At 46.2% G+C, this 13,372-nt stretch overlaps 2 protein-coding genes across 4 annotated transcripts; both read right to left on the bottom strand.

Moving 5' to 3' along the window:
* Window positions 1-314: 314 nt before the first annotated feature.
* On the bottom strand, window positions 315-1,749 carry LSM10 (LSM10, U7 small nuclear RNA associated). 2 transcript variants are annotated; one of them, XM_066982670.1, is made up of 2 exons: window positions 1,613-1,749; window positions 315-907 (listed from the first exon to the last, which is right to left on the bottom strand). In XM_066982670.1, exon 2 carries the CDS (start codon window positions 898-900, stop codon window positions 529-531), a length of 372 nt encoding a protein of 123 aa, XP_066838771.1. In that variant the 5' UTR covers window positions 901-907; window positions 1,613-1,749; the 3' UTR covers window positions 315-528. The 2 variants fall into 2 exon arrangements, with proteins under 2 accessions (XP_066838771.1, XP_066838770.1); XM_066982669.1 differs by lacking the exon at window positions 1,613-1,749 and adding an exon at window positions 1,513-1,606.
* Window positions 1,699-12,883, bottom strand: OSCP1 (organic solute carrier partner 1). 2 transcript variants are annotated; one of them, XM_066982666.1, is made up of 11 exons: window positions 12,723-12,870; window positions 10,902-10,931; window positions 7,287-7,441; window positions 6,431-6,598; window positions 5,795-5,875; window positions 5,064-5,167; window positions 4,567-4,695; window positions 3,944-4,013; window positions 3,256-3,395; window positions 2,490-2,553; window positions 1,699-1,843 (listed from the first exon to the last, which is right to left on the bottom strand). In XM_066982666.1, the coding sequence occupies exons 1-11, from the start codon at window positions 12,832-12,834 to the stop codon at window positions 1,727-1,729; spliced, it is 1,170 nt and encodes a 389-aa protein (XP_066838767.1). In that variant the 5' UTR covers window positions 12,835-12,870; the 3' UTR covers window positions 1,699-1,726. The 2 variants fall into 2 exon arrangements, with proteins under 2 accessions (XP_066838767.1, XP_066838768.1); XM_066982667.1 differs by lacking the exon at window positions 10,902-10,931 and having other exon boundaries at window positions 12,723-12,883.
* Between the last annotated feature and the right edge of the window lie 489 nt (window positions 12,884-13,372).

Raw genomic sequence — 13,372 nt, 5'->3', positions numbered from 1 at the left:
ACTGCTGATTGGCTGAAGCGCAGTGACTCCCTCAGCCGATTGGCTGCGCTGGCATCAAAGGCTGGCCGGCGAGGGGCTGGTGGTCACGGGGGAGCTGGGAGCGCGCTGCGATTGGTGGGGAGGCGGGGCTTCCGCGCTGCCGCCCGTTGCCATGGCAACCCCGCGGCCTTAGCGCCCGGCCCGGGCCTACCCCGGGACTAGGCCCCAGGCGAAGCCGCCGGGGGGCGAGGCCGGGCTGGGCCGGGGGGGGGGGAGCGCCGGGGCCCGGCGAGGCCAGGCCAGGTCATCCCCAAGGAGCACTACGGAGCCGGGCCTTGTGGCCAAAAGGGCTTTGTTTGGGGGCTGGGGACCATCAAGTGCCCAGCAGCAGTGCATCAATCACCAATCACCGACATTCGTTACACAGCCTCACACCCCAATTAACGGCTGATCATTAAACAGCCTCACACCTCACGGTCCCTGGCCGAGGTGCGGATGTGGTCCCTGTGTCCCTCCACAGCCCCAGGTCTGTGCCAGGCAGCAGGGTGCTCACTTGTGCTTGGCGCGGGGGAACTCCCTGCGGCCCTTGTCGCGGCCGCCGAAGTAGCGGACGCGGTGGATGAGCTCCAGCTGCCGCTCGATGGTGGCCCTGATGTCCACCTGGTCGGGGATGTGGACGTAGCGCACGTTCCTGCCAGTCACGAAGAGCTCGTCCAGGTGGGACTCGGCCCCCCGCCGGTCGGTGAAGGTCACCTCGGCCAGGCGCATGTTCATGAAGGCGTCCACATTGGTGACGCGCCCCGTGGCCGTGCTCTCGTCGCGGAGGTCCACGGTGGTGACGTGGCCTTGCAGGCCCTGCAGCAGGATGACCAGGCTGTTCTCGGCAATGGTGCGCTCCTTGACCGAGTGGCTGACCTCCATGGCGCGGCTGAGGGGCAGGGAGACGCCGCACTATGCCCCACCAGCACCCAAGGGCTCTGGGACAGGGCACCTGCCCCAAGCCACCAGCACGTGCTGTGGTGCAGCCCTGGGTTCAAGTCACCCTCCTCGCCTTGCACACTTGTGCACGCACAAGCCTGGCACGCTAACCTGCACCTTGACCCTCTCCAACCACCCTCTTGCACTCCCCCCTGCCCACCACCCCTTGCACACGTGGGTGCTCGCCGCCTCCTCCCCTTGCACACCCACCTGCACGCTGCCCATCTCCAACCAGCCATGCACAACCCCTGCCCCCTTCCCACTCGAGTCCCCCTGTGCCCCCCTCCCACTCGCAGCCCCTGTGCCCACTCTTCCCACACGCCCCCCTCGCACCCCCCATGCCCCCTTCCCACTCGCATCCCCTGTACCCCCCTCCCACTAGCATCCCGTGCCCCCTTTCCCCTTACACCCCCCGTCCCCTTGTACCCTCCCCCGTTCCCCCTTCCCTCTCGCTCCCAGTCGCCCCTTTACCCTCGCCCCCCGTGTCCCCTTGCACCCCCCCATGTCCCCTTCCCACTCGCACCCCCCCGTTCCCCCTTCCTCCCCCCCACTCACCCCCACGCCGCCCCCGGCCGCTCCCGCTCCGCGTGCGCCCCCCCCCGTGCTCGGCGCCTCCTCCCCGCGCCCTCCTCCCCTCCCTCCGTCCCTCCCTCACCTCCCCGCGGCGGCCCCGCGTCCCCCCCGCAGGAAGGCGCAGCCCCAGCCCCGTCCCCGCCCCGCAGCGTGGCTCGGAGGCAGGGCTGGAAAGAGCGCGTTTAATGCGCGCCGCTCACAGCCCGTCCATCAGCGCCAGCAGGTCCTCGCCTTTGCCCGAGCTCGCCGGGCTCGGCTCCGCCACCTCCAGCTCGCCCGCGATGCGGGCCAGCTCCGCCCGGAGCCCCGGGTCCTGCGCGGGGACACGGGTCGGGAACTGCTCGCCAGCCTCACGGGGTGGTGGCTCGCTCTAACGGGCTGGGGGCTGAGGTCTCGTAGCGAGCAGTGATCACAGAATCACGGCATCATTAGGGTTGGAAAAGCCCTCCAACATCACCTAGTCCAACCGCCCCCTACCACCCCCATCACCCGCTAACCACGTCCCCAAGCCCCACGTCCAACCTCTCCTTGAACACCCCCAGGGACGGTGACTCCACCACCTCCCTGGGCAACCCGTCCCAACGCCTGACCGCTCTTTCTGAGAAGAAATGTCTCCTCATTTCCAGCCTGAGCCTCCCCTGGCACAACTTGAGGCCATTCCCTCTGGTCCTATCCCTGGTTACCTGTGAGAAGAGGCCGACCCCCAGCTCCCCACAGCTCCCTTTCAGGCAGTTGTAGCAAGCAACAAGGTCTCCCCTGAGCCTCTGCTCCTCCAGACTAAACAACCCCAATTAGCAAATCCACAGGCTTAGCAGAAAATACTGCCATCACTGATTTATAAGCTTAACCAAAATAAATAATAATAAAAAAAAGTATTTCTTTAAAGTTACTATGATGGGTAAAAGTAATTACTTAGCAAGGAGAGAATGAGTCAGAGATGTGAAACGCACTGTACGTACCTGAGTGGCTTGTATGTTAACAACCTTGTAAGATAACTCCTCTGGTCTCGTCAGTGCTGCCTGTCTTGATTAAAAATATGAAGAGTGCTTAACCCCACGATGACATACAAGGGATAAACAGAGTAATGAGCTTCCTATAGATGTGAAGTTTATACAGCATTCCTATTTCTGCTAAGGAAATTCATATACTGATCCCAGTCTTGAAACTTATCCCTGCTTTGTATTTTTTATACTAACTGTAGAACAGTGGGACTAACTTTGTAGTTGGGAATAAAAGCAGACAAATGCATTCTGCAGGAACCACGTAACAGAACTCTCACTACCCTTATGCTCCCTGCCAGAAGGAGGCTGCAGTGTTTGTGCCCATCAGGCTTATCACCTCCAACCAGTTCAGATACATAACTTATCTCTGAAATGAGCATCTGGGGGAGAGGAGAGCTAAAGGGATGCATCTGTTCTGTGGGACGGAACCTAAGCCCAGATCGTCACCTGCTGGTGACTGACTTTCTCATGTGAAGACAGTGCAAGACCCTGCTTTACAGGAGATGCACTAGTAACAAATCACTCTCTCCTTCCTGATAGTCTTAAAAATGGCCACACAAACTGTTCCTCTTTTGCTCTTGCAGGGACTATCTGGACCAGGATAAGAAAATACTGAAAAAATTGGTGTTCTGTCCCTGAAGCTGTCAAGGGCCAGCCTCAGTCTCCAGGACTGTCCACATGGCACTTAATCACAAACCCCAGACGAAAAACAGCTTGAGCATACTCTTCCTCCTCGTCTGTTGTGAATAAATTCAGTCGAAATCCTGTCTCACTGCCACCAGGTTTCTTGATATCCAGACCTCCCAAGAGCCTGGCCAAAAAGTTCAGTTCTTCTTTAGCAAGAGGGTTAGGGGCCACATTCTCCTGCGGAAAACAGAAATGGGTTCAGCTGTCAGACTACCAGGAAAACTAGGGCTAAAAGCATTTGTGTGTCCTGGTATTACATAAATGTTCTTCAGAGTGTCATATATACATTTCTGTATTGTTAGTGTTACAGATTGCACAGGTAAGTCATAAATATCAGTTACACATTTAAAATGTTTGCTTGAATATACAGACCTAGGACAAGATAGTTTTCCAGCTAAATTGGTGGCTGAGAAGTCAGTAAAATCAGCTTCCTGTTTTCGGAAGAAAATAAAATAGGAAGTAACATTTCAGTACACCACTGCATAAGCCTGTGCGTAAAATTCTTTAGGAAAACATTCTCACGGCCTAGTTCAAAAGGGGCCAGGGAGAACTGCTGAGGCCTAGAGAGGAACAAGTAAACAGGTTTCCCTGAAGTTATCCTGTAAGCGTAGACTGAAAAGATAGTTACTGTTTACTTGAGAAAGGAGGCGAGCAAAAGAGAAGATAGCACAGACTGCTGCTGAGGTCATGAATTTAACCAGTGACAGAATCAGAAGGACACTAACCTTTGCATGGGATGCCAAGTTTTTGGATGATCCTGACATGTGTGTCTCTACTGGCCGACTAACACTGTACCTAGAGAAAAAAAACACACAAGGAAAAGCAACCTGTTACTTGTATGTGATGCAAAAACAGAAGGGAGCAGTACAGGACCTAAATTTTTTTCAGAATATTTTTCTGAAGACTCTAAATTACAGAAATGAGAAGTTACGGGTCAGTTTTATGGAGTATTATAGCATTAAAACATATAAGTGACAAAACTGTATGAAAGAACATTACTGTCTCTTATTCTGAGAATGAAAAAATTATCTAAGTCAAACGTGAAGGAAAAAAAGGATTTCTTGAATGCTGTTAAATTTAAATTACATTTCACAGAATATGCAGTACCAGATGAAAACGCTCTTTACTCAGCTCTACTGTAGACATGAATCAAACTTTTGCTCTTTTCCACAGCTCTTTTGAACACATTTATCCACACACGTTTTGTATCAGGTAATCGCTTTGTAAAGCAGTCAAGCTGATAACAGCCAAAGAGGTAAAAATAAACAAGACCAAAGATGTGCTTCTGAACAAATCCATAATCATCAGTGTTTACTACATGTTTCTATGTAGGACAAAAACGACTTACATATTTGTTCCAAGTTTGAGGACTCTGTCTCCATAGAGATCAAAAGACCCTTCCCTTTGTGGAGGAATGTAATTTCCATCAGTGGTGAACTCGGTTCTTTTAACTTCATCTCCATTGCGATTATACATCCTTAAAAACAAGCCATCATTGAAACATGTTTAATAGTTCTATTACTGATGTTCAGTACTGACTTCCTTTGCTTACTGTACAAGTAACACTATTCTGTATGCTGGTAAGTGCCTATTTTAGAGAATAAATGACTAATAGCTGACTTACTGGAGTAGGGAATGCCAGAAACATGCTTAGCATTTCATTGCCAAGTGACTTAAACCCAAATCTTGCCATATAAATGACACTTACTGGAGGTTCAGCTCTCCATGCAACATGAGTGACAGTCTAAGCATGATTCCCATTAGACCTCTGGGGCTAATAGTTCTTTCTGAGTAGCCATACATGCAAGGCACTGCGAACAGTATAAGCAGGGGTTCAGAATTCACCTGATGAGTCCTGGAACTTCTGTACCCCATGGAACAGGGCCTGAGATTGGCAGCACAAAGCGACCATTAGAGTTTTGCACTTTATCCTTCAGAAAGATAGAGACCTGCAAAAGAATATCCCGTCCTCTAGAAAATCAGTTAGATATCTTCTGATCTGAGTTCTCTGAAGTCTGACCTTGCAGCCTTCCTGCTTAGATTAGGATCGGTTTCCTAGAGATTTTGATGTACATAAACATTCTGATAAGGAGGATGGGCACACTGATGAAACATCAAAAAAAAAAAAGCGTACTCTTTATGCACTTGAGTATGATCAATTTATTTACAGAACATCAAGGCCCATAGCCTCAAGCTTGAGGTTCTCAGTTTCATATCAAGCTTCTACTAAAAATAAAAACCTATTTATCTACTAGCAGATATTCTTTCAGATTTGTGAAACTTGAAACTAATGAAAACCTGAATCAGGAGTTACTCTATATAGTCACCTCTGAAATAAACAGGTAATCATGGGTAATTTTTTTCCAGAATATTTTAGAATTATTGGGTGTTACTGTAGTAGATGCGCTCAGTTTGTTAAATTTTGAAGACTGAAATTACAAGCACATCAAGATGACTAAAAAGCATGAGTAACAAAACCCAAATCTTTATCATGAATTTATTACATAATACGTTCACATTCTAACCACAGTCAAGCCTCCTTCTGTTCTTACTGTCTACTTGTATTGGATTCTTACCCTTATGTGCATGTCCTGAAAAAAAAGGAGGAGTGTTTGCCTGATCAGCTGAAATTCACCAGCAGACAGACAGCCATACACCTGAAAAAGAAAAAACACAGGAAGACTTTGTAAGAGTACCATGCCCCATCAAGTTAAAGGTGGAAACAAGCCTATCAGAATACTGCTGGCCAAAGCTAGTACATGTGTGGCAGAGGAAGAGGAAAATAATTACGGGGAGCTGCTGATCAGCATCAGTAGTTGTTATCAGGGACTAAGAGCCTGATTTAATTTCTGCTGAAGTCAGTGGAGACTTTGATCAGGCTGAATAAGCAACGTACTGATTTAAAGGGGGCAAGCATGAAAAATTTATGTTGTAAACAACTCCATCTCCAGAAGTCCCTGGGAACCATTTCATGACTTCCCAGAACTTTCAACATTTTAAGGAAAGATTCCCTTTCAGTGGGATCCTCCTGTTCTTTGTACAAAGAATTACAGCAGTTACATGAGCAAAAGTTCTCTGAGGCTAAGAACTCATCAAGCTCCACGCTTGATGTGCCACTTCCTGATGCAGTATTTAGTCTCTAAGATCAGCTTGAAAGAGGAAAAAAACCTTCAAACAAGAGCGTGTTCCACCATTTTTCTAGGGACTCTTACTTCGATCAGCTGTCGAAAAGTTTCATCCACTTGGTTCAGAATGCCAGGGGAATCGCGAATGAAATCCTTGATTGCATCCAGGTGATTGAACGTGACCAGCAGAATGTCTTTGGGCCGAGGACACAGCAGGACTTGGTATTTGAAAGCCATAGTCATAAGGTCATACAGCTGCAAAATAACAAGGGAGAAATTTGGGTTCCATCACAACACAGACAGCAACACCACTTAGATAATTTCATGTGGGTTTTAGACGCTTTTTTTTTTTTCTTTTAGCACCTGCCTGCAGGTAAGGAGAACCATTTCGGCTTTGTTTCCTACGAAAATAAGACTTCTAAAATCACACAGTCATCCCTCCTGCTGGCCTCTCAGACTACTGACAATTTCAACAACATTGACACCAGGGTAGAGGTCTCACAGGTAGTCAAGTTCCTATAATTATTATTATCATTATTTTCCAGAAAATTGACCACTGGATATACTGTTGGCAGGTAAAAATTCTTATACCTGCAACTGCAAAATAATGAGCATCAATACAGAAATATATATATATACAAAAATATATTTACACAACATATGTATAGGCTTTTAATATATATATAAACATTCTTATAAAGAATGCTTCCTGAACCTTTTAAACTCAAACTTTAATTAAACACAAAACCAAGTATTTCTGCTTAAGGTGATGAATTATCTGGTACTACCATGGATTTCTGCAAAGTTTTCTTGGCTTAGAGCCATTTTTACAAAGAAAACAAATGGAAAGAGGTCTGTTACAAAATGCTTCAAAATTAGAGTAACTTGTGAAGAGCAGCATTAAAGTGCAGCACAGTCAGGACCAGACAGATTGTCTTCTTACCTTATCCATGCTTGCCTGGTTCAGCCTCATGATTGAAGCATGAGCTAGCCGGTCATACACCGTTCTCAGAGCCTTCTTGGAGTAGAGTTCCTGTGGTTTAAACAGCTCTTCCATAAATTTTTTATTGAACATGGTTGTGATGATGTCATTCATAACTGTAAAGACAGAGAGCCTCGGTTGTTTGCCTCACAAACACAGCGTTCGCCTAATTCATTCCACACGTGGACACTGACAGCTGTGAGGGCTCACAGAACGCTTACCTGTAAAAACCAGGTACGTAGCCACAAAAGGAAAAGCAAGGAAGAGCACTTCGTCATTTTGACATTTTCTCAATGCCACATTGGTCTCAGCAAGCAGCATGTTCCTGCTGGCTGTCCCCAGAGGCAGAAATGTGTTTGAGCTGCAGACAACAAACTTTGTTTTCCAACGGGAATAACGCTGGTTTTGTTGCCTTGTTTTTGCAGCAATGGCTAGCACTTTCCCCTTTTAAAATAATTCTGTTTACAGGCTACTCTGACAGGTATTATCTATAAAAGCTACAGTTCTGCTTCCTAAGAAGACTGTTTTGCATCAGTCTGCATTTTTTTTTGAAATAAATAAACCATAGCTATCGGTTCTCTTTTTAGCCTTTGACACTATTTTTTCCTTCTAAACAGAAGCTCCTGACTGATTCAAAGCTCCTTGAAGTACTTGTGTGAAACGGATTAGGACTGACAAGTATTTAAGGAAGCATTTATAACAGTGGGGTCTGTGGCAAGGCCATCCAGGGCTCTTAACACAATAACCTCTGAGGATATTAGAGCAGCCCAAAGGCTGAGAACTCTAAACTTCCTGACTAGTGCTTCATTTTTAAGCGTTAATTTAGGCATGGAATTGTTACATAACCTACTCGAGAATACCTGGAGACCAGGAATACTGAATATAAGGGTTATGCTCTGGTTAACAAGCTTTGAATGCAAAGAAGATAGAAAACGTCTTTGTCTCAAGCAGACACCTTCGCTTTCCTGCTGGATTTGATACTTTTATCATACACCTGATACAGAGTTATCGTAATTTTTTTTTCCTATCCAAAAATGTTGAAAAAAGTGTCAATTTCAATTTACAGGGATAATTGTACAAGCATGAATTTCCCTAAGCAGATGACTGTTACTGAAGCTTGTAATGAGAGCTAACTCTTATAGATTAGAAAAATCTCAAGGGAAGGGGAAAAAAAAAAAAAAGAAAGAAAAGTTGATGTTCCAGTCACTTCATCTTTTCTTGGATGATTAATGCCTGGGGAATGTTGCTAGGTGTGTAATAGATGCTGAGCACTTGGACGCTGGCAGCTGTTTTCTGGAAGGCAAGTGCCTTCTGAAGCGATTCTCTCCTCTTGTTTAAAGCTGATGCTGACAGGTTTTCTCCTGTACGTGTTACAGTGGGGTACGCATTTCAGCATCCCTTGCACTGTAACGTAACACAGCTCACTTTCTTGTTTTAAGTACTCCAACCAACAGAGATGGGCCTCACCTCAGCTCAGCTTCTGAGCAGCACGGATTACAAATACCCCTCACTACAAATGGAAAAAAAAATCCCTCCTCTTCCACCCTTTTCAAATAAACTGTCCATAAAACAACCCCTACTTGCAGTCTTAGGCAAAAATCCTCACTCTTTTTCAGTGGAGAAAATCAAACACAACGTATTAGCATAAATTTGATTTTGCAAGTAATCAGTTGTGACAAAAATAAGAACTTTTGTCTTATACTGCTATCACAAAAAGTATTTTTAAGTTGTCCACATGTTGTCTGTACAAAGGCTTCTCCTCCATCTTAAGAGAGTTTCTAATAACCAAAACTGTCAGGAGACAATACCACTGTACGCAGACAGTAGCTGGTAGATATTCATAATGAAATCATGATCTACGTTAACCACACACCAAGCCTTACATAAATTATCATCCAGAATTAAAACCTCCTGTATTGGCTATGAAAAGAACTGAGAAAGACAAAAAAAAAAAAATCAAGGTAAAGGCCAAATCTCACAAGGTACACTTGATAATGACAGAGCAAAGATCTCAGAGCCCAGGTAGTCCCTGAGAACATACTTACACCGTCCTCACAATGGAAAATAACAAAGGAAGGAGTGTTAGCTCAGGGATAATGGCACGCCAAGCAACATAGCATAAAAGCAGTTTAGCAGAGAGGGATTTCATCAACTGGGAAGGGGAGAGGGAAACCAAGTATAGACAATGCGATGACAAAAGAGAAGCCAAGGATTTACGGTGGTTTTGGCCTGCATGTGTCATGTCACCGGTGACATACACATTTCAACGCCTAGCGCGCTGTAACGGAACATGGCTCATATGCATGACATGAGACTTCACGTCTGGGTTGTGCTCATGCTTCTCCAAGTACATTCAAGGCAGCGAAGGGAACTTTATGAGTTCATAGGTTCATTGTTCATAAGGTCAAAGGCAGGCAAACCTAGTTGTCTGGCTTTATCAGCAGCAACAGACTGGCGGCTGCTCTTTGGTAACTTTTCAGAGATCATCCTAAGAGCAGCGCTCACAAAGCTGTCTTTTCTCACAAGGAGAAGTTGATTGGTCAACACAAGACCTGTCTCTGTGCCTTTACCATCTGAATATGATAAAGCAGGATTTTATAAAACTTATCTCCATTTAGGGTGTGATAAAAGAGAGGAGAAATGTGGAACCTTTTATGCTTCTGAGATATTAAATGCTGGAAAAAACAAATTATTGGAAACAGCACCTAATGGTAGCAAAAAAGCAGCAAACTCCAGGGTATCACATTGGTAAACATTCAAAACCTACAAATGACTTATTTTGAAAAAAGGAAATCATAATCCTGATCTCTCTTGAAAAAGGCCTGCTTAAAGAGACACTGGAAGTTCTACTCACGTCCGCCTAGCAGAAAAAAGTGATAGTTTAAGGGATTTCTCATCCAGCTACTTACTGTACCCCTGTTCTGGAGGCTACCATTTCAAGGCAGAGCCCAGGAGGAAATCACGCTCTCACCTTAGCTCTCCACTGCAAAACCTCAGCTCAAACCCACCTTCAGCGATAATTTAAGTTAAGGTGAGTTTGTCTGGAGTGTGGGAACCTGCTCCTTTGTGATCAGTCTGCTGCAAGGGTGGCGAACCACTAGCAGGGGTGGATAAGCAGCTAGGATGCAAATGTCTGGAGTTACCCATCAAAACCCTGAACGGTAAATTAGAAGTTATCACAGAGAAATGCACTGTACATAATATTCCTGCCTTTAAGCAGAAAAAAAAAATCACAATGCTTGCGTAATTATATGCTTGCATTGCTAGATGTTAGCAAAATCCAAACATCATTCTGGTTAGAAAGACCGCTATGAGAAAAATTTATGGTCTATTTATAGATATTGCCTTGATTAAATTAACGAAGAGGCTACTTTTGAAGCCACTAGATTTTGAGATATTGCCTATTTTTGTAAGATCTATAGTTAAAGTGCTTTTTAAAGGTGAAAAATATTATTCAACCTTGACACCATCACTAGAGGGCTGCAGGAACAGCATACAGTGTGTTCACGTACAACGAGCCTCATGTGTGCATGTAGTGGTGTTCGTCTACTGCATGCAGCTAGAAGGTTACAGTACCTCGTTTCCTGTCCACATCTGTCCATTCATCTACACGAAGCATATAAAACAAAAACATCAGTTCAAGAAGTAAGAACAAGAGTTTCAAGAATAAAAGAAATAAAGAAAAAAAAAATCTAACTAATGGACTTGGATTTTTCTCATCAGCAATCTGTGCTTACCAAGAAAGAACTCTTCTGTTACTTGACATCTTTCACTTTCAATTAATACACAAAAGATGAAACCTTGCCCTCCCCTTGGAAAAAAACCTGTTGCTTCAACGGAGCTAAAATTTTACCCTTGATTTTACCCTTAGCGTGTTTTGCATTTAGCTTGGATTTTTTTCAGCTGTTTTTTTGCACTTATAAATGAACAATATTTCGGTGAACAGTTTTAAGCATCAACAACACCTCAGTGAAGACCGCACCACATCTCAGTAAAATTAAAGCCCATTTTTTTTAGAAAGACAGAAATAGATGCATGGATAAACTGGTACAGATCTAATTCAACCGCTCAGATATTCCACTGTACATAACTAAATGTAGTTTAAGCTATAAACTGAGAACTGTACGAACAGCAGCAGGGAAATAAACTCACGGCAGATCACTGAAGACAAATATGAATAATTAAAAATTGTATTGCTGCAAGGAAACCTTTGGTATTGCTTCAAAGTTCTTATTCTGGTTGCAAAGAAATCTGGTCATCCCGAAACATTTCAGGGCCTGTATTGAGACGCTCAGATCCTGAGCTACTGCGATTCCAAAAGCACGTGTCTGCAGCACTAACTTGCAACGCAAGTATAGAAATACTGAAATCTGTTCCAGTTTCTGTATTAGCTGTGCGCATTTCACAAATCAGCTTCAGTCGTACCTGCAAGCAGTCATTACTACAGAAACTTCATGAAAGTAGTTTAACTCAAATGGCTTTATTTTAAGAGAAGAAAACCACACAGGACTCATTCCTGTGGCAGAGCAATGAAACTTGTAAGGAAACCACTTCCCCAGGGCTTCTTTCAGTGGCAGGCACTGCGATGTTCTATTACTTTTCAAGCATCCTTCCAGTAACATCATGGCAGGTATATCTGCATTAATTCCTGTATTATTAAGAGAATCATTACCAAAAAACTGACCGCATGCTTGCACACTATTAAGGAACCACAGATCTCTTAGATGGAGCACTGAAAGTGATGATACTTTGGGAGAAGCCTGCGAAGCCCTGAGCAATGCTCCACCTACAGCAGTGTGGCTCCTTGCTGATTACCTCTAGCACCCGGCCTCTTCTCGAGCATGTCCAGAGAAGGGCTCTGAAGTTGGTGAAGGGCCTGGAGCACAAGTCCTGTGAGGAGCGGCTGAGGGAACTGGGGGGGTTGGTCTGGAGAAGAGGAGGCTCAGGGCAGACCTCATTGCTCTCTGCAGCTGCCTGAAAGGGAGCTGTGGGGAGCTGGGGGTCGGCCTCTTCTCACAGGTAGCCAGGGATAGGACCAGAGGGAACGGCCTCGAGTTGTGCCAGGGGAGGCTCAGGCTGGAAATGAGGAGACATTTCTTCTCAGAAAGAGCGGTCAGGCGTTGGGACGGGTTGCCCAGGGAGGTGGTGGAGTCACCGTCCCTGGGGGTGTTCAAGGAGAGGTTGGATGTGGGGCTTTGGGGCATGGTTAGTGGGTGATGGTGGTAGGGGGCCGTTGGGCCAGGTGATCCTGGAGCTCTTTTCCAACCCTAATGACCCTAGGACCGTATGGGATCCCCTCACACCCTGCCCCTCGCAGCTCCGTCCTCACAAAGCCGGACACGGGGCTCCGGAAAGGGTCTCCGCGTTGCCGACCCCCCGGCCCCAGCCCCGGCTCACCTTTGCGGGCCTTCTCTCCGGGGATGCTCTGGGCGCGGAGCCGCTGGTCCAGGATGTAGAGCATCTCGCCGCCCAGGTTGAGGAACAGCAGCGGCAGCGCCCGGCCCGACATGGCGCCCGCCCCCCCCCTCACAGCCGCCGCCGCCGCCAGGCAACGGCCGGGCCAATGGCGTGGCGCCGTGTTGGCATGTCCCCCCCCGCCACGGTGTGATACCACGACTTAAAAACTAATTAAATTGTAATAACTGATTAATTGTAGTCATTTCCTCGCCAAATTTAAGTCTTTGTGACGGGATTAAAAATCATCTTGCCTCAGTTCAGCACGCAGGCAACCCCGGCACGCGTCCACGCGACAGCTGAGGGGCACTCGGGGCTGTTTTATCGAACGCTGCCAGCGGGCGCCACTTTACTCGTAATTACTTAGTTTAATAACCATCAATGGCATTTTTTAAATAACATCACTGAGTTCCAGAGTGATACTGAGGGATGGCTACCAAAGGACGAATGCAAATACCCAAGTCAGCTGGGAAATGACAGACTTGATTATTAGTATGGTTTCTACAGCTGTAGAGTTCAGAATCAACCTGCATTTGATTGTGAGGAGGAATGGCTTTTTGAGTCAGTGTCAGAGCTGCTTTATTTCCAAATAA

This window comes from Anser cygnoides, chromosome 24 (assembly GCF_040182565.1).
Source record: "Anser cygnoides isolate HZ-2024a breed goose chromosome 24, Taihu_goose_T2T_genome, whole genome shotgun sequence".
NCBI lineage: Eukaryota > Metazoa > Chordata > Aves > Anseriformes > Anatidae > Anser > Anser cygnoides.
The sequence above is the reverse complement of the archived record's forward strand: the minus strand, read 5'-3'. Positions and strand labels throughout refer to the sequence as shown.

Bases quoted from the DNA above. Each gene is read 5' to 3' on its own strand.
- LSM10 (XM_066982670.1), bottom strand. From the start codon at position 900: ATGGAGGTCAGCCACTCGGTCAAGGAGCGCACCATTGCCGAGAACAGC.
- OSCP1 (XM_066982666.1), bottom strand. From the start codon at position 12,834: ATGTCGGGCCGGGCGCTGCCGCTGCTGTTCCTCAACCTGGGCGGCGAG. The intron at 5,168-5,794 runs GTAAGAATCCAA...ATTCTTTTGCAG, and splicing joins TTCAGGACATGCACATAAGG to GTCTCTATCTTTCTGAAGGA. The intron at 3,396-3,943 runs GTTAGTGTCCTT...TGTTTTCCGCAG, and splicing joins ACTTGGCATCCCATGCAAAG to GAGAATGTGGCCCCTAACCC.